The 27709-nt window shown below is 40.9% G+C and overlaps 2 protein-coding genes across 2 annotated transcripts; one reads left to right on the plus strand and one right to left on the minus strand.

Moving 5' to 3' along the window:
* The first annotated feature begins 598 nt into the window (after window positions 1-598).
* Window positions 599-10897, plus strand: znf653 (zinc finger protein 653). Its single transcript, XM_061712282.1, has 10 exons — window positions 599-913; window positions 1540-1580; window positions 2395-2712; window positions 3639-4147; window positions 6889-7066; window positions 8509-8593; window positions 8726-8843; window positions 8926-9040; window positions 9190-9289; window positions 9458-10897. The coding sequence occupies exons 1-10, from the start codon at window positions 621-623 to the stop codon at window positions 9633-9635; spliced, it is 1935 nt and encodes a 644-aa protein (XP_061568266.1). The 5' UTR covers window positions 599-620; the 3' UTR covers window positions 9636-10897.
* Window positions 10898-16604: 5707 nt separating this feature from the next.
* Window positions 16605-19870, minus strand: LOC133421575 (G2/mitotic-specific cyclin-B2-like). Its single transcript, XM_061711226.1, has 3 exons — window positions 19646-19870; window positions 17436-18182; window positions 16605-16823 (listed from the first exon to the last, which is right to left on the minus strand). Exons 1-3 carry the CDS (start codon window positions 19868-19870, stop codon window positions 16605-16607), a joined length of 1191 nt encoding a protein of 396 aa, XP_061567210.1.
* Window positions 19871-27709: the final 7839 nt, after the last annotated feature.

Genomic DNA, 27709 nt, shown 5'->3' on the forward strand with positions numbered 1-27709 from the left:
GAAAAACAATATCTATCCCCCTCACAAATATAAGAAAAATAGAGAAACATATTTTATCATCAACAAAACAAATTTTACATAAACATATTTAACATTTTTCAAGTAACAAAATAACATATTTGAACCATTTTCAGATTGTTTTCAGTTATTTTATTGTCTGAAAAATGGTTCAAATGTAATTTTATTGTCTGAAAAATGGTTCAAATATGTTATTTTGTTATTTGAAAAATGCAAAATTTGTTTTGTTGATGAGAACATATGTTTCTCTATTTTTCTTATTTTTGTGAGGGGGGGATATATATTGTTTTTCGGCACTACCTTGTTCTCTATAGCTGATATAACATGAATTACTCCTTTGTGGGATCAATAAAGTTCTTATTTTTGCCATCTGAGTAAATTAAATATATTATATTTGGTGCGTAACTGTTTCCCAAGTATATTAGTGCGTGTGTGAATGAATAAATCCATTCACTCTATTAGTTTACAGCGCAGTCTTGCCTCATCCAATATGGCGGCGTCGTTGACGTATCGCAGCAGCTCTCGATGGGGCGTCTACGTTTTTATGTCTATGTTTGACTCAACTTCCGGGGACGTCGGCGTCTCCAGCTGGACACGTCAAGATGGCGCACCGCCCGGCGGAGGGTCCCGCGGACGGAGCCGGGAGCCCCGCCGCGCCGAGGCGCTGCAGAGGGCGGCCCAGGCTCACGGACTCCGACCGGGCTCAGCGGCGCCTCGAGTCCCGGAAGAAGTACGACGTGCGGCGGGTGTACCTGGGGGAGGCGCACCGGCGCTGGAGCGAGCTGCGCCGGCGCGCCCGGCTGAGCGACGCGGGGCTGGCGGAGTATCTGCTGCTGCTGCACGCAACGCAGGGGGACGAGCCCGGGGACGGGGACGAGCCCCGGCAGGGCTGCGGGTGCGACTCCGCCCGGCACTCACATGACAGCAGGCTCCAGGGTTGCCAGTCGTCCCTTGAAAAACGGAATCGTCCCGTATTTATAAACTAAAGTATTGAGCTGAAAAGTACGGAAGCGTATTGCATTCACTTGAGAAAAAAAAATCTGCTCTGTTTTTCTGAAATAACGAGATAGTAACAGAAATAAGATAGAATTAATAGAAAACTGACAAGAGGAAAATATAATTATTACATTAATTTAATAGTTAACCCTGCAGTAACACGTGTGTGTGTGTGTGTGTGTGTGTGTGTGTGTGTGTGTGTGTGTGTGTGTGTGTGTGTGTGTGTGTGTGTGTGTGTGTGTGTGTGTGTGTGTGTGTGTGTGTGTGTGTGTAAATAAGTTAAAAAAAAAAGTAACATTTTATTTATATATATATATATATATATATATATATGATCCAGGATTCACCACGCCAGGAAAGGTGAAGGCAATCAGGTTGAGGTGTCCCTTATTTATTTTTCAGGGAGTTGGCAACCCTAGCAGGCTCTGGCGGAGCTGCTGGCATCTTTATTTCACTCAGACACTGCTGATGTACGTTTTAAATGCACAGATATTTCTGTTGTTAATTGTGTTTTCTGTATCACAGGAAGAGTATTCCACCAGAGCTCATGGGGAAACAGAAAAGAGGTGTGTTGAGCCCCTAAAATCCCCAGATTTTGAATGAATCAGACAGTATACAACATACTAAATACATTTAAAAACAAAAGGGCAGAAACAGTCATCTCTGTGTCTGTGGTTGAATTGTGAGAAACCCCCTGAAGAAAAGTATTACAGGACTGTCTCAAAAAATTTGAATATTGTGATTTTCTGTAATGCAATTACAAAAACCAAAATGTCATACATTCTGGATTCATTACAAATCAACTGAAATATTGCAAGCCTTTTATTATTTTAATATTGGTGATCATGGTTTACAGCTCAAGAAAACTCAAATATCCTATCTCAAAAAATGTTGCAATATTTCAGTTGATTTGTAATGAATCCAGAATGTATGACATTTTGGTTTTTGTAATTGCATTACATAAAAATAAAGAACTTTATCACAATATTCTAATTTTCTGAGACAGTCCTGTATATACAGGAAAGCCAAACGCAAGCCATGATTAACACTTAAATAGGGAAAAAAAGGAGTTTATATCAGGCTGAGAGAATCTGTCATGGACTGTGTTTGATTGGATGAAAATTATATGTAGTGATTGATCATTAATCTCAACCACATAAGGAGATGATACCAGAACTTTGATTTAACTCTGGTGAATTTAAATTGACTGAATGAAGACAGCAAAGATATTGATAATTGATCAAAAGACGTTTCAGCCCGGGTAGAAGACCAGTTTTACAGAGAAAAGTGTGATTTTCTTTTTTCTTTAAAAAAAAAAGCAACAAACTTTTGAAAGCATTTCTCGAAGCCCTGCCTGAGCCGTGTCTTTTCCTCCCACAGGCAGGAAGCCGTGCGTCTCCAGCCTGCAGAGCCTGGTGTGCTGGTACCAGGAGCACTCGTCCTCCTGCCCCCACCAGCCGCAGCTCCGGGCCCTGCAGCCCCAGGCCAACTTCTGCACCGCCGCTGTCTGGCAGTGTGACTCCAATCACTCGTTTGTGCAGCACCTGTTCTCCCCGCTGAGGGAGGCGAGTGACTCCGAGCACGACGAGGACGTGAACGGGGACAGCAGTGGCGAGGGGGGAGCTGAAACAGACGAGCCACCGGCACAGGCTGTAGTGGACCCACAGAGAAGAAAAGAGTCCAACACAAAGCTCACAGGTAAAGCATCATATCCAGTACTCGAGTTGTAAGAGAAAATCAGGGGGATGGTGGATTTTTATCATATGGGGATAGATACTTTGTGCTGATTACAAATAATATAATATATTACAAATAATAGCAGTGACCAAAACACCTGCAGAAATACTGCAGGAATGACATAGCAGCAGTTAAATGCAGCCTTCTGTAAGCTTTAAATATCCACTGGGCTTACATCAAATACATCAAAACACAACAATAAAAACAGTTTTCTGAACTTATCAATATGACTCTGTCCTTCACAGGATAAGTAAAATGGATCACTGCAAAAACTCAAAATCTTAACAAGAATATTTGTCTTAGTTCTAGTTAAAATGTCTCATTTTAGTAAAAAAAATCTCATTACACTTAAAACAAGACTCATCACTGGAAAAAATAACAATGTTCACCTGTTTCAAGTAGATTTTCACTTAAAATAAGTAGAGATATCTGCCAGTGGAACAAGATTTTTTTTGCTTGTAATAAGAAGATAAATCTTGTCCCACTGGCAGATTTTTCTACTTATTTCAAGTGAAAATTTAGTTGAAACAGGTGAAAATTGTCAAATAAGTTATTTTTCTGGTGTTATTTTTCTGGTGATTACTTTTAATGTTGAAATAGCAGTAAAACCACATTCATTGATGAAATGACATAAGGGATGGAAAGGGGGGATGGCAGTTTTACAGGGGGGATGATTTAGACCGTTTTTATTTCAGGAGGGGATGCCATCCCCCTCATCCTCCCTCAATTCGAGTATTGATCATATCTGTGCAGCCGGGTACTTTAGTTTGGTTGATATAAGTAGTATAGTTTTCTTTGGAATTGGTTGCTGGTAATGATTAAGTTCCTTTATCATCATTATTAAAAGTTCTATGAGCTTTTCTTTTACTGATCTAATCTCTTTTTAGACGTAGAAGAAGATGTTTCTGAGGAACAGCATTCACCCATGAGCCAGACTGAAGAGGCTGCAGCTCCAAGTCCCCAGACCGGTCCAGTGGAGCCTCTTAGAGCAGCTCCGTTGACAGGACAGCCTGTGTGGGAGATGGACGTGGTGCAGCAGCAAGGCTCTCCCACGGCAGCGATGACCTCCGTCCCCGGAGACGACGACCAGGCCGAGGATCTCAGCCCAGGCAAAGACGGAGGGGGAAGAGAGGGGGGGAAGCCCAAAGAAGAAGAAAGTGAGACTGTCGGGCATGATTACGAGTGTGTCACTATAACAGAATCCTTGATGGATGAGCTGAAGAAGGCAGATGGAGATCCAGTCCTGTCCCAGAGCTTGACTGGCTCGGCACCGCTGAGTGCTCAGCTGCAGATGTCGGCGCCGCGGCAGAGCGAGCTCTTCGACCCTCACATGCTACAAACCGTGGTCGGTGGCTGTGAGCTTCCTGATCAGAGGACGGCCTTGGAGGGCTCACAGGTAGTCACATTTCTACAGAAATACTTTATTAATCCCCAACGGGAAATTAATTGTTGCAGTAGTCTGTTTAAAGAGTCATTGTATATCAGGGGTCTTCAACTAGATTAGACAGGGGGCCACATCTGCAAAAAGACTGTATGGAGAGGGCCACAAAGCGCGCACGCGGAAAATTTGGGAGTTTTCAAAATGTATTTTGCACTCATTGTGAATGTTAAATATAATATTCAGATAAAGAAATATTATTTTAAATGCAAGTTCATTTTGAAACCATGCATTGTGCAAACTTAATGAAGTTGATATTGACCTACTTTTAATAAAACACACCATAATGACAAAGCACCACTTTCCACCAAGATTTCCTTATTTGAACATTATATTAAGCATTGAGCACAAGCATTTCAGTCCTTAGTAGCCAGTTTGATGTTATAAATAAGCAACCAAAATATTAACCATAAGCTCCTTTTATATATGACACATCTGTGCTTTATATCAGCAAAACAAAACAATCACATGAAATTATAGGAGGTTTAGAAGTTCATCTGAAATGCAAAGTCCTCATTTAGAGATTCAAATGAAAAACATTTCAGGCCAATCCTAGAAGCCCAATGATGTAAACAAGTCCTCTATAAACGGAGGTTAATAACAAATAATGTGACAAACATTATCAGTGTGCAACACTGGCAAAAAATCTGAAGTAGTAAAAAACATCTTTAGCAGAGATTAACATAAACACTGTCCAATTAACCAACTGAAAAGGCTACCAAGCATCTTAAACTTGTATTAATTAACACAATGCGATATGTAAACCATGTTAGTTTCGCTTGCTGGAAGAGGAGCAAACAGGTACAGCATTAACCAATGATATAATAAAAATACTTGAAAATAGTAATAATAAAATAAAAAGAAGTTTGAGGGTGTGTACTGTTCCCTTCCTTCACATCAGCTCATTCCTGTTTGATTGTTTAGTCATTATGCTGTAATAGTTTTGCATGTAGACCTCAGACTGGCCATATGTGATGGAAATGATGATAGTTAACATGTGGTGTTACATTGGCATGTGAGTTGCATCCTGATATGAGCATCAGTGTAGTACGGCGTTTGTAGACTCATGTCTATCTGTGGTGTTTGATGATTTGGATCCCCATTAGCTGATGTAGTTACATCAACTACTCTTCCTGGGGTCCGATCATTGAAACAATAAAAATAATATGATAAAAATAAAAATACAGTTCAGAAATACACTAACAAACATCACAAAAAGATTTACATAGACAACGTACAGTCTATAAAAGTACCAGCCATTAGCAAATCAGCAAATTTAGCAAATAATTTAGCAAGCAAATAGCAGCAAAGCATAGTCTTAACATCCAATCAGATATAGTGATTATGACACGTGATTTTGTGGGGGATCATCACACATATACAGTGTCAAAAAAACACACACTAAGATACAACAAGACACACCGTAAATAAATAATTTATGGTTACACTACCTTTTGTGAGCTATGTGTTTCTTCACCTGTTTTTTGAAACTGACCTTGCTCTGGGTTTTACTCTTAGTTGATTGCTTGGCTTACCTTTGTTTGTAGTATGACTGTTGAGTAGGAATGGACGATATTTTACCGTTCACGATATACCGTCAAAAAAATTCCCCACGCTAAGAATTTGTCATCTTGCGGTAAAAAGGATAAATTCCCGTTGATTACGTTTTTGTGTAACAAACATGGCGGAAGGCTGATCTGAGAGCGAGGAGCTCGTTGTTAAACGAGGCTCCACCTCCATTATCTGGAACTGGTTTGGATTTAAAAAGAGTGACGAGGAGAAAACATCATCTATTATATGCAGAGTCTGCAAAAAAACAGTGAGTGCAAAGGATGGCAATACAAGTAATTTATTCCACTACCTCAAACACTATTTTGTTACCCAACAGAAGGAAATGGTTGTTACATTTTGATATAACTATTACAAAAATATGTAATAGTATCTAATTTGTGGTCTGTTCCAACCACAGGTTAATTTGCACAGGTTGTATTTTTTTCTACTTTGTGATTTTATAAGCTAAGAAAACTTGAAGGACAATGGTACTTTTGCTGGTTGTACCGTTATTCCACTGTTTAAGCCATACAGTTTGAATAAATGTTGAATCTGTTCTTACATTTCAAACTTGTTTCATCTGAGTCATTACAGTTTTGCAGTACAGGTGTACTAATTTAATAGTTTTTTATTCATTCAATTTAATTGGTGTAGTTTTTAATAGCATTTAGTATTCTTTTAGAGCAGTGTTTTGGCTCCAAAGACTGAATGTGGTGATAGATTTATAGTTAAAAAGGTGGAGTTGAATTGTTTTTTTTTTATTGTCATTTTTATCGTTATCGGGATAAATGCCAGAAATTATCGTGATACATTTTTTAGTCCATACCGCCCATTCCTAGTGTTGAGCATGTACTTCAGCAATACGTTTGTGTAAATCTATGGTCTTTATAACCATAGTAAATTTCCCTTTTTTTACCATAAAATGTGGGAGGAGGGGGGGCACTTCAACTATGGTCCCCCTGGGGCCCCATACTGAGTTAATCCGGGTCTGAAGAGCAGGATGGATCTCCTGTAGCGGTCTGCGCGGTGAGCAGGTCGTGCAGAGGAGCTGGATGCATCTCTGATCTCACCTGTGCACTTCTGATGGGCTGCTTTATCGTTGGTGAAGTGTGGTGATTAATTTTCCATCTTCTGCCTGTTTTCCCAAGCTGATTATCATCACCGGCACCAGCTATGAGGCGTTGGCGTCAGAGGAAATCCAGCTCAACATGGGCGGTGGAAACGTGGAGGAAGTCACATGCACTGTGATCGGAGGTGTCAGCTACAGCCAGGTGTGCTCACCTGACTCCAAGATCAGAACAGCTGAGGATGAAGACTCCATGACAGGTGTGCTGCATTTCCAATACAAACTTTATGGACTTCATGCCGGAAACCACCAGCTGCAAATGAACACATGAAACTCTGGCATGTTGGTGCTGGTGGGTTTGTTAACACTTACTCTGATATCAAAGGGCCTTCATGAACACTTACCACAATAAAATAATGATCCTGCAGGTCAGGATGTCAATGATGGTGATGAGATACTTCTAATTAATAACTGAGAAAGAAAAGAGAAGGAGGGGTGATGGGCACCGCTCAGTGGATCATGTTGGTGTCCCCCTGCAGGGTAGCTCTATAGCAGCATATCTAGGATGAAGCTCTGCTGAAAACCAACTAGAGGTTTACTAAACACTAACTAGAGGTTTACTAAACACTAACTACAGGTTTACTAAACACTAACTAGAGGTTTACTAAACACCAACTAGAGGTTTACTAAACACTAACTAGAGGTTTACTAAACACTAACTAGAGGTTTACTAAACACTAACTAGAGGTTTACTAAACACTAACTAGAGGTATTTTTTTGGTCATCTTTGAGCTTACATTAGGCCTATAACTGACTGCTGAAAAATTGTAACATAGGCCTTAAAACAAAAAAAAAATGCATTAAAGTGCATTGGAAAAAAAGTGAAAAAGAAGTGGATAATACAAAATAAAGAAAAAGAAAATCAATCCCTTTCCCATACAAGTATTAATATGGGAAAGGGACTGATTTTCTTTTTCTATATTTTGTTTTATCCACTTCTTTTGCGTCATCTAAACACGCCGTTATTACAGGTAATTCGTGTTCGTTTTTTACCCCACTTATTCCACCGAACACCGAGGGTGGTTTTTTTTTTTTTGCTATTTTCGGCCGAACAATTTCGGTTACCGAACATTTGGTGCATCACTACTAACTAAAGGTTTACTAAACACTAACTAGAGGTTTACTAAACAGAAACGTTTGAAGTTTGGCTTTAAAGGAGAAGGTGGTGTCAGCCTCCCACCAGTAACAGGGAAGGTCTCTCTCTCTCTCTCTCTCTCTCTCTGACCCAGTTTCAGCTCACTATAACTCTGGGTATTGTCATCAATTCATTTGAGAATACTTTGGAATAGAGAGAAAAATAAATGAAAGAAAACAAATAAATGCAGTTGAGGAGTTCCCGGTCAAGCTAATGACGGTAAGTGAAGCTGAAGCACCAAAGATTGTTGCGTTCATCCTCACATCCTCTGAACAGGATTGTTAAGAGTCGTGCTCTGTGACCTTGTTCAAAGTAGGACGGCTGTTTCTTACGACTGTTTGCATTTTCTCTCACGAAACCTGAGTTTTGAGTAGTTTAATAGCATGTTTTCTGACCGTCCAGGACCTAGCACCCTTGAAGATTGAATTCATGTTATACAAGCCACGAGTAACCAATCCCTCAATATTTCTTTCTGAAACATTTCTAATCACAGCTTCTTCTCTGCAGGTTTGGGTAACAAACAGTTGCTGCAGTCCACTGCAGATACTTTGGATTTGAGCAGCGACAGAAAAATGCAGAGGTGTCTGAGCAGGTTTGTGGCCCTGCAACCTTCCTCTAAGACTGAGGAACACTTGAGATTGATCAGATAAATACAAATTAATCAAGCTATTCACCCCTTGGCAAAGCGCATTAAGCCCTTAAGCGTTTTTTTTTTTTTTTTTAGCGTCAGGTCCAAGAGAAGTCGACGGGGTCCAGTCATAGAGGCTGATGGGATGCTCAAGATGTTCCACTGTCCATATGAAGGGTGCAGTCAAGTCTACGTAGCAATCAGCAGCTTTCAGGTAAAATAGGTAAAAAAAAACATTTCCCTCCACATTGCGTTTCCTTTCAAAAGATTAATAAAAATGTGCTTGTTGTCTGTAGAATCACGTGAATCTAGTTCACAGGAAAGGCAGGACCAAGGTCTGCCCTCACCCCGGCTGTGGGAAAAAGTTCTACCTGTCTAACCATCTGCACCGTCACATGATCATCCATTCAGGTGGGCTCCTCCTTATAAAATGTGTGTTTGTATCTTTTTCAAGGTGACCTGAAAGGCGCTTCTAAATAGAATTAATTGTAATTATTATTATTATCTCTCTCCAGGGGTCAGAGATTTCATTAATTATTATTATTATTATCTCTCTCCAGGGGTCAGAGATTTCATCTGTGAGACTTGCGGGAAATCATTTAAACGTAAGAATCATCTGGAGGTTCACAGACGGACACACACGGGGGAAACGCCGCTCCAGTAAGTAGGCAATGCTGCCGTCGAGCCTCGTTTTGTTTGGAATCGGTGTTGTCGTTTGGCTCTGCAAGTTTGACGTGTGCACGTGATTCCTCACGATATCTACATGATCATCACTCCTCCCTTTTCTTTTCTTCCCCATTTATTCCACCGTCGTCATCATCATCTCAGGTGTGAAATCTGCGGCTACCAGTGTCGCCAGCGCGCGTCCCTGAACTGGCACATGAAGAAACACACTTCGGAGGCGCACTACAACTTCACCTGCGAGTTCTGCAACAAGAGGTTTGAGAAGTTGGACAGCGTGAAGTTCCACAAGCTGAAGAGCCATCCAGAGAAGCAGGGCACTTGAACGGTCCTGACGCTGCTAGCCGAGCCGGCACGGGCGGGTTTTCAAGGAGAGAGACCTTCGTTTGTCCCGTCAGTCGCGTCCAGGTCGACGTGAACGGAGTCCACACAAGGCAGGAGGCGGACTGGTCCCGCAGGTGTGCAGGACACGAGCTGCGCCAGGGCACGGGTGGATTGTGGGATTGGAAAATGCTGCATTTGATCTGGAGAATGCACCCAGTTAAATTGATCCTGGGAGAAACGTTTCACACATATTTGCAGCCTTTGCAAACGGAACTGGGGTGAACTTGTGTTTATTTTCTATTTTTGACTGTCCCTAACACCAGAAGTAGAACAGCCAGCCTGTCGGTTCAGCGCTGAGCTGCACACATCAGCGTTACCAGCTGACCACCCTTCTGTTGACTACAGTCATTGGCTACTTTTATTTGACACCGTATTTATATCTTTGTCCCAGCTCACACACACAGCGTTGAGTATCTCCCCAAGATGCAACCACATCAGCATTCAGGCCAATTTTAGCAGCAGAAAAATTGTTTCCTTCTCTTTCTTTTTTTTGCAGGTCTTAGAAAACATGTACCACGGTCATGTTTTTGTATTTTATAACAGGCAAACATGTTAGTGTGGCCCTTTTTAAAGGATTTGGTCATTTGTTTCTGGTTTCTGGGTTCTATAAAAAATGCCCGGAAAGGATTACCGATTATAAACCCCTGCTGGGTGAATATTAACAACACGTCACTAAAGTCTGTGAATTATATATTTAAATTTAAGGCTGTGAAACTGACATCGGTGATGTTTTTACGCGCGGTTGTTTCCTTATCACTCTGGGACAAGTGAACACCTGGTGTTTTGGTTAGTTGAACAGTATTAATGTTTTATTTTACTTTTTTGTGATTTTACTCCCTCAGTGTCCCGGCTCGCAGACGGAAATAGGAAAGTAGTTTCAATGCGACAGAGTCTCAGGAAGCCTCATCTCAGTCGTTTTATTTCCTCTGGTCTGTTTCATTTCTAAGAATATGCACTTTTTATTCCTAAATCACATTTCTTAACCAAGGAATCACTACAATGTGTTTTTCTTTTTTTCTAATTAAATATCTTGCAAAGATTTTTTTTTTTTAAACATAATTGATGCATCGTTTATCTGCCTCTTATGGGCTCTACAGTGTTAGTACATTTGTGACGGCGAGGGTGTGCACAAGTACTATGGAAACGCATAAAAAAAAAACCTGTACCGACACCTTTAAACATAAATGAATAACCAATACTGGACACACATGTGGTTTCTGTGATGTGAATGCATGTTTTAATGCTTTTTTTTCTTGCCTGCTTTTAAGATTTCCATCTAAATTACAGGTGCAGCATGGGTAATGGAAGAGACTTGCATTTATTTTTTTTAATTGTGACAAAAAACATGCACTCTAGATGCCTCTAGTTTCTAGGATAAAGGGTACCCTGGATGGTGTTCATCTTCTACAAGTCACATTAAAGTTACAAGTCCTAATGCAGGGGTGTTCAAAGTCGGTCCTCGAGGGCCGCAGCCCAGTGGCGTAGGGATAGTCAGTGCAGCACGTGCAACCGCACTGCGGCCCGGGATAGAGCTGGGTATCCATTCAAGTTTCAAGAATCGATTCAATTCCGATTCTTCAGAATCGATTATCACCATTTGATTCGATCCGATTCGATATTGATTTGGGTTAGTGTTGCCTGGATTATAAGACTGTAAAATAACTATTGAAATAATAATTTCACAATAATTATTGTGATATAACTAAGAAATAAATCACTCAAATAGGCATTTCAATATCCATTTAAAGTGCAAAAAAAGAAAGAAATTACAACAGCTCAAGCAGTAAACGAGTTATTTTAGCTTGTCTGATTTATTCTGTCACCAGACACAGCTGGCCATGAAGCACCCGGCATTTTTCAGGTATTTCATGACAAACCGTGTCCGATAACAGAGAAACCAAACAAGCTATAGTAAATATAGATAATATGAACTTCATTGAACTAATATAACATTTAGAAATTTAAGCTGAAATGTCCAGCATTTTCTCTGAAGAAAAGTGAATTTAGTTCAGGAGTTTTCAAAACTACTGGGATTAAAGTTCACCAGGCAAAAATGTAATGATGGAAAAAAAAAAATGTAATCAAAAAAAGAAAAACGATCTTTAGACATACAAATCGATTTTTAGGAATTAATGAGAATCGATTTAGAATCAGAAAATCGATTTTTTTCAACAAAGGGCTAGCCCGGGACGCACAGGGGCCCGTGCTACTTGCCGTATTACTCCTATAGATATCGTGAAACCAACCGTTGGTAAAGTCCCAAGTGGTGGTTTTTCACAAACGACGAGCTCTATCAGGAATGTGCCAAACACTAATTGCCAACACAGCCTATCAAAGCTGCAGCGCCGAAAGCAGAAAGTTCGGAGTAATTTGAGAAATGCGTCCTCGTCGAAACGATTTAAAGGCTGATTTATGGTTCCGCGTTACACCAACGCAGAGCCTACGGCGTAGGGTACACGGCGACGGCAGGCGCATCATTTCCGTCGGGGACGGTGGGGACGCGTCCCTACCACTTTGTCTGACGAGCAGATTTGTCCCCACCACTTAAAAAAAATAAATAAATAAATTGAGTAGAGAAAGTGCAAACGCCGCTTTGGGGCAGAAGCTGAATTTTGGTTCAGAAGCTACTCAAGAACGCCCCTCCCCTAGCCAGGCCTCGCCCTCCTAGTGACGCAACACCTTCAGCAAGTGTTGAACAGAACTCCGCTCCGCTCCCACACACTGTGCTTGCGGTCTGCAGTCTGTTACAGTGTAACGAGCGATGAAAGAAATCGCTGGTGTTGCAGGTGAAGATTCGTCAGTGTTCATGATGCATATCAGGCGAGATAGACAAAAAAGACAATTAATGAAAACTTATTTCACAGAGGGGTTGCTGCTCGTTCACTCTTGCCCGACGTTTCATAGCCTGGCAATGTTTGAAAACTTTGTAAGGGCAAGGGCTGTTTGCCAGGCTACGTCTCCTGATGCGCTCTTGCTTGATCGAGGTTTGTCTGAGATTTGTTGGTGTGTGTCAAGGGCTGTGCAATTACCGAAATCGTGTCTTGTACTGAAATGCGGATTTTGAAATACGAATAAGGCCTACCCATGACGAATTGTCCCAACCCATGATGTTTCCGACGACCTAAATAAGACCGCGCAGATGGCTTTTAATATGGGGACAATATCGCGTCAATACGCATCATCTAATGCAATGCCTATCATTTATCATGAAACCTCAATTTGGAAGTAATGGGCCTAGCTCGTACCCAGCACTTTTCAAACCTTACTCAGGTTTATGGTAAATGTCCCCAGCACTTCTGAAATCAAACTGACGCCCATGGGCGACGCGCAACGAACCGCGTAGCCTACTTCGTACCCTACGGTGTAGCCTCTGCGTCGATTTAACGCAGAACCATAATTCAGGCTTTAAAGCCAAACGAGGACTCACAATGCGTTTCGTCGCTTTAACAAACCCCGACTTCTCCACAACAATAAGCGGGCGCCGCAGTGGACTTGTGCAGCAGCCTGCAGCAGCACACTGTCCGCTTCAACTGGTGTCTGTTTGGCACTCAAGGACGGGACAGAATGTACTTTTTGCATATGGGCGGCAGTCACCACCGTAAATTCGCGTTCTGGTTGCGGCATCAAAGGAGGCGCGCAAAAAAAAGCGCCCCGATCTGCGCTCCTCTTGTTTTTAACATTGCCGGTGACAGTGGCGTCAGCTGAGAGATCATTCTCAAAGTTAAAAATGATTAAGACATACCTGAGGAGCTCCATGGGGCAGGAGCGGCTGAGTGGCTTAGCTATCCTCTCCATTGAAAATTTAAGAGCCAGGGAGTTGGACATTGAGGATGAAATCCAGGATTTTGCCCAGCGCAAGGCTCGCAAGATGCCGTTTCACTGAACTTATAAATTAATATTTTGTTTAGTAGGCTACACCCTGTGTTAAACCTCGGGTTCATATTCTAAGAACCTTCTTAGATTTTTTTTTTCTTTTCAAGGAATTAGTCTAATATAGCCTACAGCAGAGGTCTGTTTTTCACGTTACACACTGTTGCGGTTTGGTCAGAAGATCTTAAAATAAAGTGTAAAAAAACAAAAACAATAGTCTCTATTCTGTCTTGTCATGCTATTGTTGACTTAATGTTTATCTCCTCTTGCCTTAAAGGTATTCTCCCTGATGTGGAAGAGCTAGCAAGAATTTTGAAAGAGGCACCTCTAAGCCCCGCCCATTCGGTCTGAATGAAACGGATTGGTCCAGGACCAGAGGCTTGGCAGGAAGGGAAAGAACCAATCAGATGCCTTCATTTTAAACCACGCCCCCCGGCCGGGTGCCATGCGAACACTCGCTTCCAGCCCCCCCCCCCCATGTCCACTTCCCACGGGTCCTCCTGGGCTCAGTGTCCCAGTGTAACCCCCCTCCCTCCCCTCTGCCACGGAGCCCAGTAGTTATTTCCAGAGCGGGTCGGCCCCATTGTGTGTGTGAGAGCGGGGAGCAGAGCAGTTAGCCGTCCGGGCTGTTGCTGCAGGACTCTGCCCAGCAGCAGCAGCCCGCGGGGACACATGAACAGCCGCAGCAGCTCCGGCTCGGAAGCTGTATGGGGGTCCGTGGGGATGTAGGCGTCTCCATCACGGCGAGAGCGGAGAGCGCCGGTGCGGCTGGCGGAGCCGTGCGGGCTCTGTTGCCACAGCTACGCTGTAGGGTACGCCGTAGCCTACGGCGTAGCCGTGGCTCTAGAGCAGGGCTATTCAATTGGCGGCCCGCGGGCCACATGCGGCCCGCCAGGAGCTTTTATGTGGCCCCTGGTCATATTTCAAAAAAGTTTGTTGGAAAAAAAAAAAAAAAACTTTTTTTTTTTTTTAATAATAGTTATGCACCGCAAAAAAAACACTTTCGGTGTTCGGTGGAATAAGTGGGGGAAAAAACCGAACAGTTAATAACGGCGTGGTCACGGGGCGCACAGCACAGGAGATCGGGGAGAGAGAAGAGAGAAGGGCCCATGCGGTGGAGAACGTTCACTGTCTGATATGACGAGATCCTCCAAGAAAATAACTTCAGTTCCGAGCTCGAGCTGTTTTCTTTTTATTTAAATTGTTTTTGAGAGAGTGCCAACTGCGCTGCGCTGCGCATAATTTTGTTGGCCCGCTGCCAGCCTTGAGACAGGCAGACACACAGGCAGACAGCCATGCCAGGAATGCGTTCACACAAGGTGCGATTTTTATTTGTAATGTGTGCAGAGAATGCATATCGCATTTAAGTTTAAGATGCTTGGTAGCCTTTTTTTTTTAGTTGGTTAACGATGCATAGTGTTTGTACATGTTAATCTCTGTTGGAGATGTTTTTTACTTCGGATTTTTTGCCAGTGTTGCAGTGTTAATGTTTGTCACATTATTAGTAACCTCCGTTGTACAGAGGACTTGTTGACATAATTAGGCTTCTAGGATTGGCCTGAATTTTTTTCATTTGAATAAGTGAGGACTTTGCATTTCAAATGGAACTTCTAAGCCTCCTATAATTTCATGTGATTGTTTTGTTTTGCTGATATAATGCACAGATGTGTCATTAATAAAGGAGCTTATGGTTAATATTTTGGTTGCTTATTTATAACATCAAACTGGCTACTATGGACTGAAATACTTGTGCTCAATGCTTAATATAATATTCAAATAAGGAAATCTTGGTGGAAAGTGGTGCTTTTTCATTATGGCGTGTTTTATTAAAAGTAGGTCAATATCAATTTCATTAAGTTTGCACAATGCATGGTTTCAAAATGAACTTGCATTCAAAATATTTCTTTATCTGAATATTATATTTAACATTCACAATTACTAAATCTGGAGACAATACATAATTCATATGTAAACTAGATATATTCAAATGTATAATACAAATGTATTATATAAGTCTTCGAGTGCAAAATACATTTTGAAAACCCCTAAATTTTCAAATTGTGCGGCCCTCTCCATACAGTCCTTTTGCAGATGTGGCCCCCGGCCGAATCTAATTGAATACCCCTGCTCTAGAGCCTGCACGGCACCGCAGCGCTCCGCCAGCCGCACTGGCACTGGCTGGGATGGAGACGCCGGTGGGCAGGATGCACGTTTGGGTGGGCACAGCCCCCCCCGCCCCCCCTAAAACCGGCCTCGCTTACAGGTGAATGAGACATGGGGTAGTTTTGCTGTAAATGTGCTGTCCAAAATGTTAAAAAAATAATGCACGTTCGTGTTTGTGGGGGCGTGGCTTTGGACAGAGCGCTCATGGGTGGGGGCGGGGCTTAGAGGAGGCACCGCTCTCAGAAGTTGCATAGAATAACTTTAAGCTTTATCATGTAGCGATGCACTCTTGACTTTGTAGGAAAAATGATTGTGGTCATTTCAGCTCCTCCTGTGCTGTCTGATGCGATGGAGAGGTTTGTTGACCTGCAGACTGTTGTGCATAGGTGAGTCAAAGCTGGGCTGTTACATTTAGAATCTTGACCTCTTAAAGTTTCTAATAGGAAACTTTCTAATACAATAACCCAAGTCATTTATTTGATTGTAAAATTTAACAAACTGTTGGTAAATTCTATATAGACCTCATAGTGGGGGTGAGCGCATGCATGTGCGTGATTGCGCGGGTACGCCTAATTAGTAACATGCACTTAGGGCCCGTCAATATATCTTGCACTGGGGCCTGTGCCGTGTTGCTACGCTGCTGCCGCAGCCCTGCATGTTTTAGTTGTTTCCCTGCATCAACACACCTGATTCCATATTTTTTTTTTTTTTTTTTATTAAAACATTTATTCAAACCAGAACCACAAAAAAATAAAAACAGAACCGGTCGTACCGGCTGCAGCCGGAGACGGTTGGGTCAAAGCTTAAAAACACGTAAAAACGTAGAGTATCTCCTTGATGGGGAGGTGATAAAGTGCCAGTGAAGGTTCAGTTCTTCTCATTCCTGCAGCAGCGGAGCTGCCATGTTCCTGATCAGGGAGGACTTGAGCTGCAGCGCCAGGCTGATCCGGAGCAGCCTGTCGCTCTTGTATTTGTTCCTGACGGCCAGGAAGTTGGTCTTGGACTCGTTGACCATCACCACATTCTTGGCCATGTGCTGCATAATGGGCTTCAGGTGCTGCTCGTCGTAGGAGGAGTAGTGCTGTTGCACAGACGACTGGGGGGAAGGAATGATGAATTAGTCTTTATTTCAGTCTTAAACCTTGTACAAGTTAAGCCATTCTTACAAAACAAAGTAAAATAAACATTGCTTTTGCTGAAAATGTGCAGCTGAAGCTTCAACCCTTTTTATCTTGTGATCAACTTAAATCTGAAACATTAAGCCATGAAAAACAATGTATAAAGTTGACAAAAAAAAAATATATATATAAAATTGACGTTTCACGTTCTAGAATGTTTTTGATAATATACTTTATAGTTAGTTTTATATTTACAATATTTTATTTAAATTGTAAATAGAACTGCACATTTTTAGGTCGTTGGAAAGGAGAAAAAAAAAAGTCAGATTTATTATCCTTAAAGCTCTTTTCTGTAATAAGAAAATAGGATTTGTTTTATAGGTGTTCCCAAACCTCCACACAATAAGTCAAGTATGGAACTATGAGTTATACATCAAAAACTGGGCTCTTTGATAGAAGATATTTGTTTTACTTATCAGGGTTTATACAGCGATCCTTACGTTAACTTTAATACCTTTTTCACTACCTTTAGATTAGATTTTTTTTTTAAACTGTCACAAGTGTTATCACACAAAGGGTATAGAACTCACCCAGGCCCGGCCCCGCAGCAGCAGCTGGGACAGACACAGAGCAGCAGCTGCCACCTCAGACGGACGGTAGTGGACCATGTTGTAGTCCAGCAGGGTCAGCTCCAGCAGGTACTTGGACAGGGTGTGGGTCTCCACGTCGGCCCCCGCCACCTTGGAGGCGCGGCGCAGGAAGTGCAGCGGCAGCGGGCGTCCCAGCTGGAAGTGGAGGCTCCGCAGAACCTGCTCCTCCATCTTCAGGATCTGGGCCTTGCTGAAGGCGCTGTCCGTGATGTAAGAGAAGTCGCCCACGTCCGGCGCGTACATCTCCTCGTACTTGCAGGCTATGAGCATGCAGGTGACGCCGGCCAGCTGGAGACGCCGGCGGGAGGTGGGACACACCTGCAGGAACCGGTCCAGGACGGCCACCGTCAGGTACAGCGTCTCCTGCAGCAGCTGGAACTTGGCGTGAACCTGGACCAGCCAGTCGACCAGCAGAGCTCTCATCCTGCCCGTGATCTCGTAGCCCTGCATGTAGTCGGGCCTGACGGGCTGCTGGACCTCCAGCGTGTGCAGGTAAGCGTAGATGTCCTTCACGTAGTGGGCGCAGAGCTCGGGCAGGTGGGCATCATGCTCATCCACGTCCTCCACCTGGTGCTGACCCAGCAGGGCGTGGGAGAAGGCCTGGCAGAGCCCCCCCTCGTCGGCCTGGGGGCCCGGGACCAGGTCCTGGAGGTCCCTCTGGTCCTCCGGGGAGGGTTGCCACTCGTCCTGTAAAATACAGAATTGTCCTTTATTTGAGGATAAAATGTTGCGTCCCTTATTGAACTAATATAGGACGCGATTTGTCCCGTATTTTCATTAACGCCCCATACAGGTCTGTCACACACACACACCTCAACACTAAAGTTAACAATGAACAAAATAAAACACAGGAAAGCAAAATCTTTGTGGCGGGACAACAGGACCTACTGCGTCTGTGCCCAGATCTTCATATGTTATTATTTTTGGTTGGGAATTAAAAGTTGCATTCCGTATTGAACCAATACGGAACATATATTATACTCTATTTATTGATGTCATAATATACAGGTGAAGGTCGGAAAATTTGAATATATTGCAAAATGTCATTCGTAGTAAATTTAACTAAAAAGGTGAAAACATTTTATTTCCCACTACATTCAAAGTGAAATATTTCAAGCCTTTATTTGTTATAATTGGTGATTATGGCTCATAGTTTATGAAAACCCCAAATAAAAAAAATAAATGAGACTATTTTATGAAATCAATAAACAGTTCCATCATCAAAATAACAAATAAAAGTTTAACATATCTTGCTTTGCATGTAATAAGACTAGGTAATATATCAGTTTCACCTTTTAAGTTGAATTATTGAAATAAATTACCTTTTACACTATATTCTAGTTGAATTATTGAAATAAATTACCTTTTACACCATATTCTAGTTGAATTATTGAAATAAAGTACCTTTTACACCATATTCTAGTTGAATTATTGAAATAAATTAACTTTTACACCATATTCTTCACCTGTATCTATATTCTACATGTTGGCTGATGTGGACATACGTAGCATAGGAGGCTATTTCAGTTGCTACTAGTACACGTACAGTCATGCAAGTGCAATGTAATTAAAGCACTTTGTTTTTCATATAAAATAAACACATTTTTATGCAGTTTAGAGGTTTTGGGGCTTTTTTTGGCTCCTGCGCTGCTGTAATCGGGGCGTCCCTTATTTCTATTTCTGAAAGGTGGTGTTCTGCCAATCCTTGCTCCCTGCCAGAAAATGCTACTTTGTGGTTCTGCGCATGCGCACAGTCGATTTTCAAAGTTTGATTGCGACGCCAATCATTTTTTGCACGGAAAGGATAATATGAGACGTCGAGTATTTGATCCTTCAAAATACATTACCCATGACTTGAATTGCATTACACTGTGAAAATTATACGATAAGAGAAAAAAAACAATTCTATCGCTTTATTTGATATTCATTCACTCACCTTTATTTAACCAGACAGGTCATTAAGAACATTCTTATTTACAATGACGGCTTGGCAAGAAACAAGGACCACTTGGGGGAAAAGGACGTGGTTTAGGGAGTAAAACACAATAAAATTGTAGCTCTACAAAACAGGTAGAAAACCATTAGGGAGCATTTTTTGGCAAAGCAGCAAAAAAAAAAAAAAAAAAAAAGTAGAGAAGTGGCAACCCTACCTCCGGGGCCGGGACCGGCTTCTTGTGGGCCGCCGGCCGGGACACGGCCTTCCTGACCCCGCCCTTCTGCTTGGCCCCCGCCAGGACGGGGTTCACCGCCGCCAGGTTGCTGATCTCTCCCAGGGCTGCTCTCTCCGGGGCCGCGGGCAGGGCCGCGGGCAGGGCCTTCAGCGCCCTGGGGTGCGGGTTCTCTGCTGCAGGGTGCACGGCGTGAAGCATGGACATGTTTCAAGAAGGAACTGCGGCGGAAAAACGAGGAAAAGTTGCGTTAAAAGCAGCAGGAGCGAGAATCAGCGAGCAGTCAACACACCTGATCCTAATTAACAGTCATCACCACCTTCATCAAAGACTGGATATTTCTGTTGATGACACAGCTCCTTGTATCACGGTTTGATAAAAAAAAAAAAAAAAAAAAGACATCTAAAACATGCAGAACACCGGTGTCGTGCCAAAAAGTGATTGTCTGCCACAATTTGATTTCTCCCCTGAAAATGGGTCTTTTTACCTTCCAAAAATTGATTGAACACCAAATACAGTTAATGAAAAGTTGTTTCTACCTAAATATGATTTGATCTCATTCTTGAGCTTCATAATATAAACACTAGTGCTCACAGGATTGCTTTTAACTCTTTTAAAAAGGACCATTGCAACACAAAATAGGCATTTTCACCTGCCAAAAATTGATTGAAGGCCAAATACAGTTAATGAAAAGTTGTTTCTGCCTAAATATCACTTGATCTCATTCTTGAGCTTCATAATCTGAAAATCTGACGTTTCAGCGCTATCGTTCAACGGCCTGCTGTGCGCGCTCCCGCGGCCAGAAATCAGAAGAAATCAGATTCTGGCAGGCAATCACTTTTTGGCACAACACCGACCCTCAAGGACCAACTTTGGACACCCCTGACCCCTGTGACCTAATGATTGAAAATGGTTGGCATACCATTATTTAATTAGCAATTAAAAAAAAAAGAAAAAAGCAGCATTTTCTGAAAGATCGTGAAGTGCACATGCTGTTGGTGTTAAAGTGCAAACTAGGAAATATGAGGCCCAGCGCAGAGGAACGTTCAGCTCACTGGCAAATTAACAAAACGCCATCCAGAAACGGTTCTGTTTAGGTGAGTTCCAACAATGCAAAATAAAAATAAGTGTTCTACAAAAAGATGAATACAGCAACTGCAATGAACAAATGGGAACAAAAAAAGGCATAAAGCGCTTTGAGTACCTGAGCAAATATGACCGGGAGCCAACGCAGTCGTGTGGTGAAACAGCAGTGCCACTCCTGTTCTGTGGGTCATTTATCAAACAGAGCCTAATACGTTGCACCTGCAGCATGTCGTCAAGGTAAACACCTTTAACCTCACTGCACCTGGGGTGGGGACGGAAAAACCAGCACACATCATACCTGCCGGCGTTCTATTGTAATCCCTTATACTGGAAATCCTAAATGTGTTCACTGGCACCTTTAATCTTGTTTAATCAAAGTTTAAGTCTTCAACACATAATGTTGTGATGATTTTAGACATAAATGGATTTATTGGTTGGCAGATTTTTAGCTTCTTTTTTTTTTTTAAACATTTTGATCAACTCGATTTGTGTGTACACTTTTAAAACCTGAAGATGTTAAAAAACAAACTACTACAATCAAAAGTCAATATTTAGTGTAAGCTCCCTCGGGATGGAGCGCAGATTGATCTCTATAAGGAGACTGCCACGTACAGATGTTTGCAAAGATATTAATTAGGATTCTAAATAATTAACATTAAAATGTTGATAAAACAATATGGGGCATACCTATAATACCTTCTCCTGAGCCAGATCTTGGTTTTTATTTCAGCTGAGTGCTTAGGAGTTGATATCATTATGGACTGGAGTCACAAGGGCTCCTTTCTTTATTTCTTATTTTTTTTATCTTTACCTGTACCTAAGTGACAGTCCTGGGGCCTCATTTATAAAGCTTGCGTTCACACAAAACAGGGCTTGAAAGATGTGCACGCCACCTTCTACGCAAAGGTTGGGCTTTAAAAAAAAAAACTAACGGAAAAATGTGTTTATCTTTACGCCAACCCTGACCCTCGCGCACAAACATTTTAAAGATATGGGGAACTGGCGACCCAGGCAGTGAGGTGGTGAAATGAAGATTCATGTCATACTTTTAATGTCATCACATATCAGATCCATGTACACCCAAGCCGGTGTTCTGCCGAGGTGTCCTACCTCCGCACAGTGGCGTCAATTCAGTGGAAGCTAAGGTATGGCAAGGTTCACAGAACTTAACTAGTGTATCAATCAACACGTCCAGCAAATACTCATCACAGAAGTCTGCTATGTAGCTTATCTGTGTGGTCAAGAAAATTGGAACTTTTTCAAATGCAGTCTCGCTCACTGCAAAAACTAAAAAAAGGAATATTTGTCTTATTTTTAGTTAAAATGTCTAATTTTTAGTCAGAAAATCTCATTACACTTAAAAAAAGAGTCATCACCAGAAAAATAACTTGTTATTTGACCATGTTCACCTGTTTCAAGTAAATGTTCACTTGAAATAAGTAGAAAAATCTGCCAGTGGGACAAGATTTATCTTCTCGTTACAAGCAAAACAATCTTGTTCCACTGGCAGATTTTTCCACTTATTTTAAGTGAAAATCTACTTGAAACCGGTGAAAATGGTTGTTTTTGAGTCTTGTCTTAAATGTAAAGAGATTTTTTTTTACTAAAAATTAGACATTTTAACTAGAAATATTCTTGTTAAGATTTTCAGTTTTTGCAGTGTATAATAACTAGTGAAATCAATCATGTTGTTCTGATTTGCATTTGTAGTTATTTTATATGTATTAAAGGAGCTTGAGGCTCCTTTTAAGAAATGAGACTCTATATACTCTATAGACTCTATAGCGCCACCCTTCACCACTGCAGCCAACAGTGAAGCCGGTGTGGGTACCAGATTGTAAAGGGCTGCAATATTTTCCCCGGAAGTGTGCATTTTTTCCCCGCGATGGTATTTTAGTCAGAAGCAGCAGATCATAGTGGAGGTAAAAGGGAGAAGAAACATATACAAGGAATTATCAGAATTATCAGTGATCTTACTGACATAGGCTAAAAAAAATATTAGAGTTAAAATATTTATTAGGGACTATTTTCATTAGACAATTGGAGATTCATCAGTGAGCTTAGAACAATAATAGCCTACTATATGTATAGGGTAAACAATCTTTTGCTTGCTGCATAGCAGTAAGCAGTTAAATATTTTGATCTTAATAGACATTTTAAATTATCGATTTGCTTTATTACATTTATTAATCATCAGTTTTCACAAGACGGAACGTCATCACGTACGGTCAAAAGCCAATCACAAGACGAAACGTCATCACGTACGGGGAGCCGGGAAAAAAAAGCAGGTGGGAAAAAAAAGCACAGACACCGGCACGGGAGAACGGGGAGAACGTGCATGCAGCGTCATGTGACGTCACATCCGCAGCCCAGCGCGGGAAATTCGGGACCGAATTGCAGCACATTTTGCAGCACTCAGCCTGTTCAAGGCAAAGGAGAGATACACTAGAGGAAACATTCTTTTGGGTTTGGAACGCTTCATCTGACATTATTACTAGAAAACTTAAAATGTATACAGATTTTTTTCATAAATCCTGCCACAATCCGGCCTCAAGCTCCTTTAAGTAATAGAATAATCAATACACAGACACAGAGTAATTCCATAAATGTATTAAAAAAAACAAACATTTACATTTTCCCTTGAAGCCAAGGTGTGGCGGCTGCCATACCTTGCCATACCCAATTGCCATAGCCTGCCTCCGGGAATCGTCCTACCCGTAGGATGAAATGATATACTTCTCTGCCAAGTTGTCCTTGTCAAATCACGTTTCCACATAGATATTGGCAGGTAGGATGATTTGACAGATGAAAATACCCTGTCAGATCACGCTTCCACATACATGTAGATACATGTTGATATCTATGTGGAAGCGTGGTCTACACACACATTCTTAATGTCATTCCTACAACAGAATTTAGAACCTTTTCTACGCACGGTTGATAAATGAAGCCCCTGGAGAGGAAACGGCTGGCCCGGGTGGTGAGAACTGCTCAGGGCGTTGTGGGCTGCCCCCTAAGCAGGCCGGGTCACGAAGAGGGCCAGATCCAGCGCCAGGGACCCCAGCCACCCGGGCCACAGACTGTTGGTACTGCTTCCATCAGACAAGTGGTGCAGAAACATACAGACCACAACAAACAGGCTGAGGGATTTTACAAGTTTCTTGTAATGATTCTATTTTATTGTATTGTTGCTGTTCTTTTTCTTGCTTTTCTTTGCACACGAGAGCTGGATTGCCAATTTCACTGGACTTGTTCAGCGACAATAAAGACATCTAATCAATAATCACCGATTTTCTAATGAACCTGAGTGACACACACTTCCTGTAGCAGCAGTCATGGGGGAAGATTCAATCTTTGGAAATGACACCATTAAAAGCATTTAACATCGATACAAACACTTTGATAATTGAATGTATTTACTTTTACACAGGCTATACTTCTAAATAATCCCTTTTAATTGCAACTGTGGTCTATAACTTCTTCTCACATAGTTGTATTCAGAAATGTTGTATTCATTCGGTGGCAGCTGGACATAGTGGTGTCGTGTCTGAGTTGAACGTGGGGAAGTTTCTCATCTGATGAACAGTGCAGTTTAGACGGTGTCCTCGTTGAAGTCCAGGATCACATTTTTCTCCAGTTTATAACAGCTAAACTGTTACTGATCTACATTCAGTACTGGAGTTGAGGGGGATGAGGGGGGATGGCATCCCCCCCTGAAATAAAAACGGTCAAAATCATCCCCCCTGTAAAACTGCCATCCCCCCTTTCCATCCCTTATGTCATTTCATCAATGAATGTGGTTTTACTGCTATTTCAACATTTATAGTCATCACCAGAAAAATAACACCAGAAAAATAACTTATTTGACAATTTTCACCTGTTTCAAGTCAATGTTCACTTGAAATAAGTAGGAAAATCTGCCAGTGGGACCAGATTTATCTTCTCATTATAAGCAAAAAAATCTTGTTCCACTGGCAGATTTTTCTACTTATTTCAAGTGAAAATCTACTTGAAACAGGTGGAAATTGTTGTTTTTTCCAGTGATGAGTCTTGTTTTAATTTTAACTAGAAATAGGACAAATATTCTTGTTAAGATTTTGAGTTTTTGCAGTGATCCATGTTACTTATCCTGTGAAGGACAGAGTCATATTGATAAGTTCAGAAAAGTGTTTTTTATTGTTGTGTTTTGATGTATTTGATGTAAGTCCAGTGGATATTTAAAGCTTACAGAAGGCTGCATTTAACTGCTGCTATGTCATTCCTGCTGTTTTTCTGCAGGTGTTTTGGTCACTGCTATTATTTGTAATATATTATATTATTTGTAATCAGCACAAATTATCTGTCCCCATATGATAAAATCCACCCTCCCCCCTGATTTTCTTTTTACAACTTGAGTACTGTCTACATTATGATTAAATCTTGAAGAATAAAACATCTGAATGAAACGTATTGATAGGCACAATAATGGCACAATATTGAGGGACAGCTGTGATGATTAAGGTTTATTTACCTGCACTTGTTCTCTGGGTCGACTGAATCCCCCCTGGAGAAACAACACACACATCCACACAGAATCTCAGCCTGAATGCACTATTGTGCTCATTTTTAAGGGACACTTTCAAACACAAGTGCCTCATTACATGGCATCACAAGGAAATCAAAATAACTCTGCTAAGACATGAGGAAAGTAATTCTGAAACCTCACAAATCAGGTTCACCCTTGAACAATTAGATGCTAGAATGTCCCACGTCATCTGTTTAAACAATAATAAGCAAGTGTAAACATTGTTGGAACACACAGCCGTCATATTGATCTGCATCTCAGAGATGAAGATGAAAACAAGGCAGGTTTATCTGTAACGCACTTTTCAGCAACAAGGTAATTCAAGGTGCTTTACATAATGAATATATAAAGAGTGAGGAAGAGAAAGTTACAGTGCAGTGGCAGAATAAAGAAAGAGTGGACTTAAACTAAAGTTACAATTGAGTACTAAAATGTTTTTAGTTTAGTTTAGTTTTTTTTAGTTTAAAGTTTATTCACAAATAATTAAAAAACACAAATACAGATAATAATCAATCAATTGAGGTTTGTAAAATGGGACTCCCCCGAAGCTACTGTAGCTTATAAATAGGGGCCCAGTCACACAGCAAAACAACTATAAATTACACATATAATACATATACATACAGTATAACCTTATGACCTAAATAAGAAAAAACACAACCCTGAGACCTCCTCAGATTTCCTAGATGCAAATGTATTTCTTATAAAAATAATACATCAGGTATTGGTACATAGAAAATGTAATAAGAGACATCATTTAATAACAATTTTTGTTTGAGTCTTTTTTTTTAATTGAGAGAGATCCAGACTCTTTTATAGCAATATCTATCTCATTCCAAATTTTTGGACCTTTGTACATTTCAGTTTCCTTTTCTTTCCCTTTAAAAGTTGAAGTTTAAAAGTAATGAACATTGTTTAAATTTAAATTCATAATAGTTTAAATAATTCAGTTAAAGGCAGCTGTAAACGAACACGTTTTAACCTTGACTTAAGAAGAACTGAGGGTTTCAGTGTTTCTGCTGTTCTCTGGAAGTTTGTTCCAGATCTGTGGAGCCCAAAATAGACAGAATCATAAAGAAAGGGAGTTATATGAGAACCAGATACTATGAGAAAAATATCGGAGCTACTCAAACCTTCTTAACAAAGTTTTACAGTTTGAAGACAATTCTGCCAAATATTCATAACTTATGAAAGTAACAATCTGGAATCTAAACTGATGAAAACATACTGTTAAAAATGGACTAATATAAGTTCATGTGGCATTTTTCCTTCCTCTATTTACTTTTGTTCTTGTCCTACATATGGTAAAAGCACAAGTTAAACAATAGGCTGAAGCTGGAGAGTGAGCGGTGAGAAGTGGACAATGAGACGCTTCACAATGAGACGGGTAATATTGCACAAAACATTTCCAGTTGTAAAGAGGAAACTGAACATATTGCACATAGAGGACGTCTGTGAATGTCTATGCTGATGTCACACTGACAGCAGTGGTAAATGAATCAATGAATAAAATGGGAAATTGTGTTTTTTTATGTTTATGTTAGTTATATTGTTTTCACAAACGGCTGCTGTAGGATCAGACCAGAACAGACGAGCAAAAAATAACAAATCCTTTACGCGGTTTCAGGAAAACTCATGAATTTCCCTGCATTTCCTGCACTTTTTTTTAGTAATATATATTTACTAACCGAATAGAAAACACTTGTGATTAATATTTAATAGCAATAACTTAATAAGTCACTGCAAAAGCCTTTCCCAACCACTTTACATCAGCACTTACAACATTTCCTTTGCTTTTTGCTGTTTGGTTGCATGTTTGTGTGTATACAGCTGATTTCAGAGGTGTCAAAAGTATTCTCATTCATTACTCAGGTAGAAGTATAAATACTCCTGTAGAAGTTGAAGTATCAACTCAAGTTTTTTACTCAAGTAAAAGTATAAAAGTACTGGTCTCAAAACTACTTGAAAATGAATGCATCTTAGTATAATGCAAATATATTAAAGAACCATATATGTATGGAGCTAGAACAGTCTCATAATTGACAAATGCACAGGACAAGTTTTACAAATGCACAGACCGATTTGCAAATACACACACCGTTTCACACGTGCACAGAACAATTCACACGTGCGTAGGACAAGATATACAAATGTATTTTTGATGCACACACAAATATAACCTGATTTACAAACGTTTTTTTGTCTGTGAGCTGCGCTGGATTTGCGTGTGACTTTTGAGACTCCCCTGACGTGACTGGATCCACAAATACGTTTTTTTTAATTGTTTAATTGTTCTGTGCATTTGTAAAACTTGTTATGTGCATTTGTCAATTATGAGACTGTTCTAGCTCCATATATATGTGTACTATTGAGCATTAACATGTGTTTCAGAGAGC

Source organism: Cololabis saira, chromosome 21 (assembly GCF_033807715.1).
Source record: "Cololabis saira isolate AMF1-May2022 chromosome 21, fColSai1.1, whole genome shotgun sequence".
Lineage (NCBI taxonomy): Eukaryota > Metazoa > Chordata > Actinopteri > Beloniformes > Belonidae > Cololabis > Cololabis saira.

Coding starts and splice junctions, on each gene's coding strand:
- znf653 (XM_061712282.1), top strand. CDS start 621: ATGGCGCACCGCCCGGCGGAGGGTCCCGCGGACGGAGCCGGGAGCCCC. Junction 7,067..8,508: donor GGATGAAGACTCCATGACAG/GTGTGCTGCATT, acceptor TCTTCTCTGCAG/GTTTGGGTAACAAACAGTTG. Junction 9,290..9,457: donor ACGGGGGAAACGCCGCTCCA/GTAAGTAGGCAA, acceptor TCATCATCTCAG/GTGTGAAATCTGCGGCTACC.
- LOC133421575 (XM_061711226.1), bottom strand. CDS start 19,870: ATGTCCATGCTTCACGCCGTGCACCCTGCAGCAGAGAACCCGCACCCC. Junction 18,183..19,645: donor AGCCGGTCCCGGCCCCGGAG/GTAGGGTTGCCA, acceptor TGTATTTTACAG/GACGAGTGGCAACCCTCCCC. Junction 16,824..17,435: donor TGCTGCGGGGCCGGGCCTGG/GTGAGTTCTATA, acceptor CCTTCCCCCCAG/TCGTCTGTGCAACAGCACTA.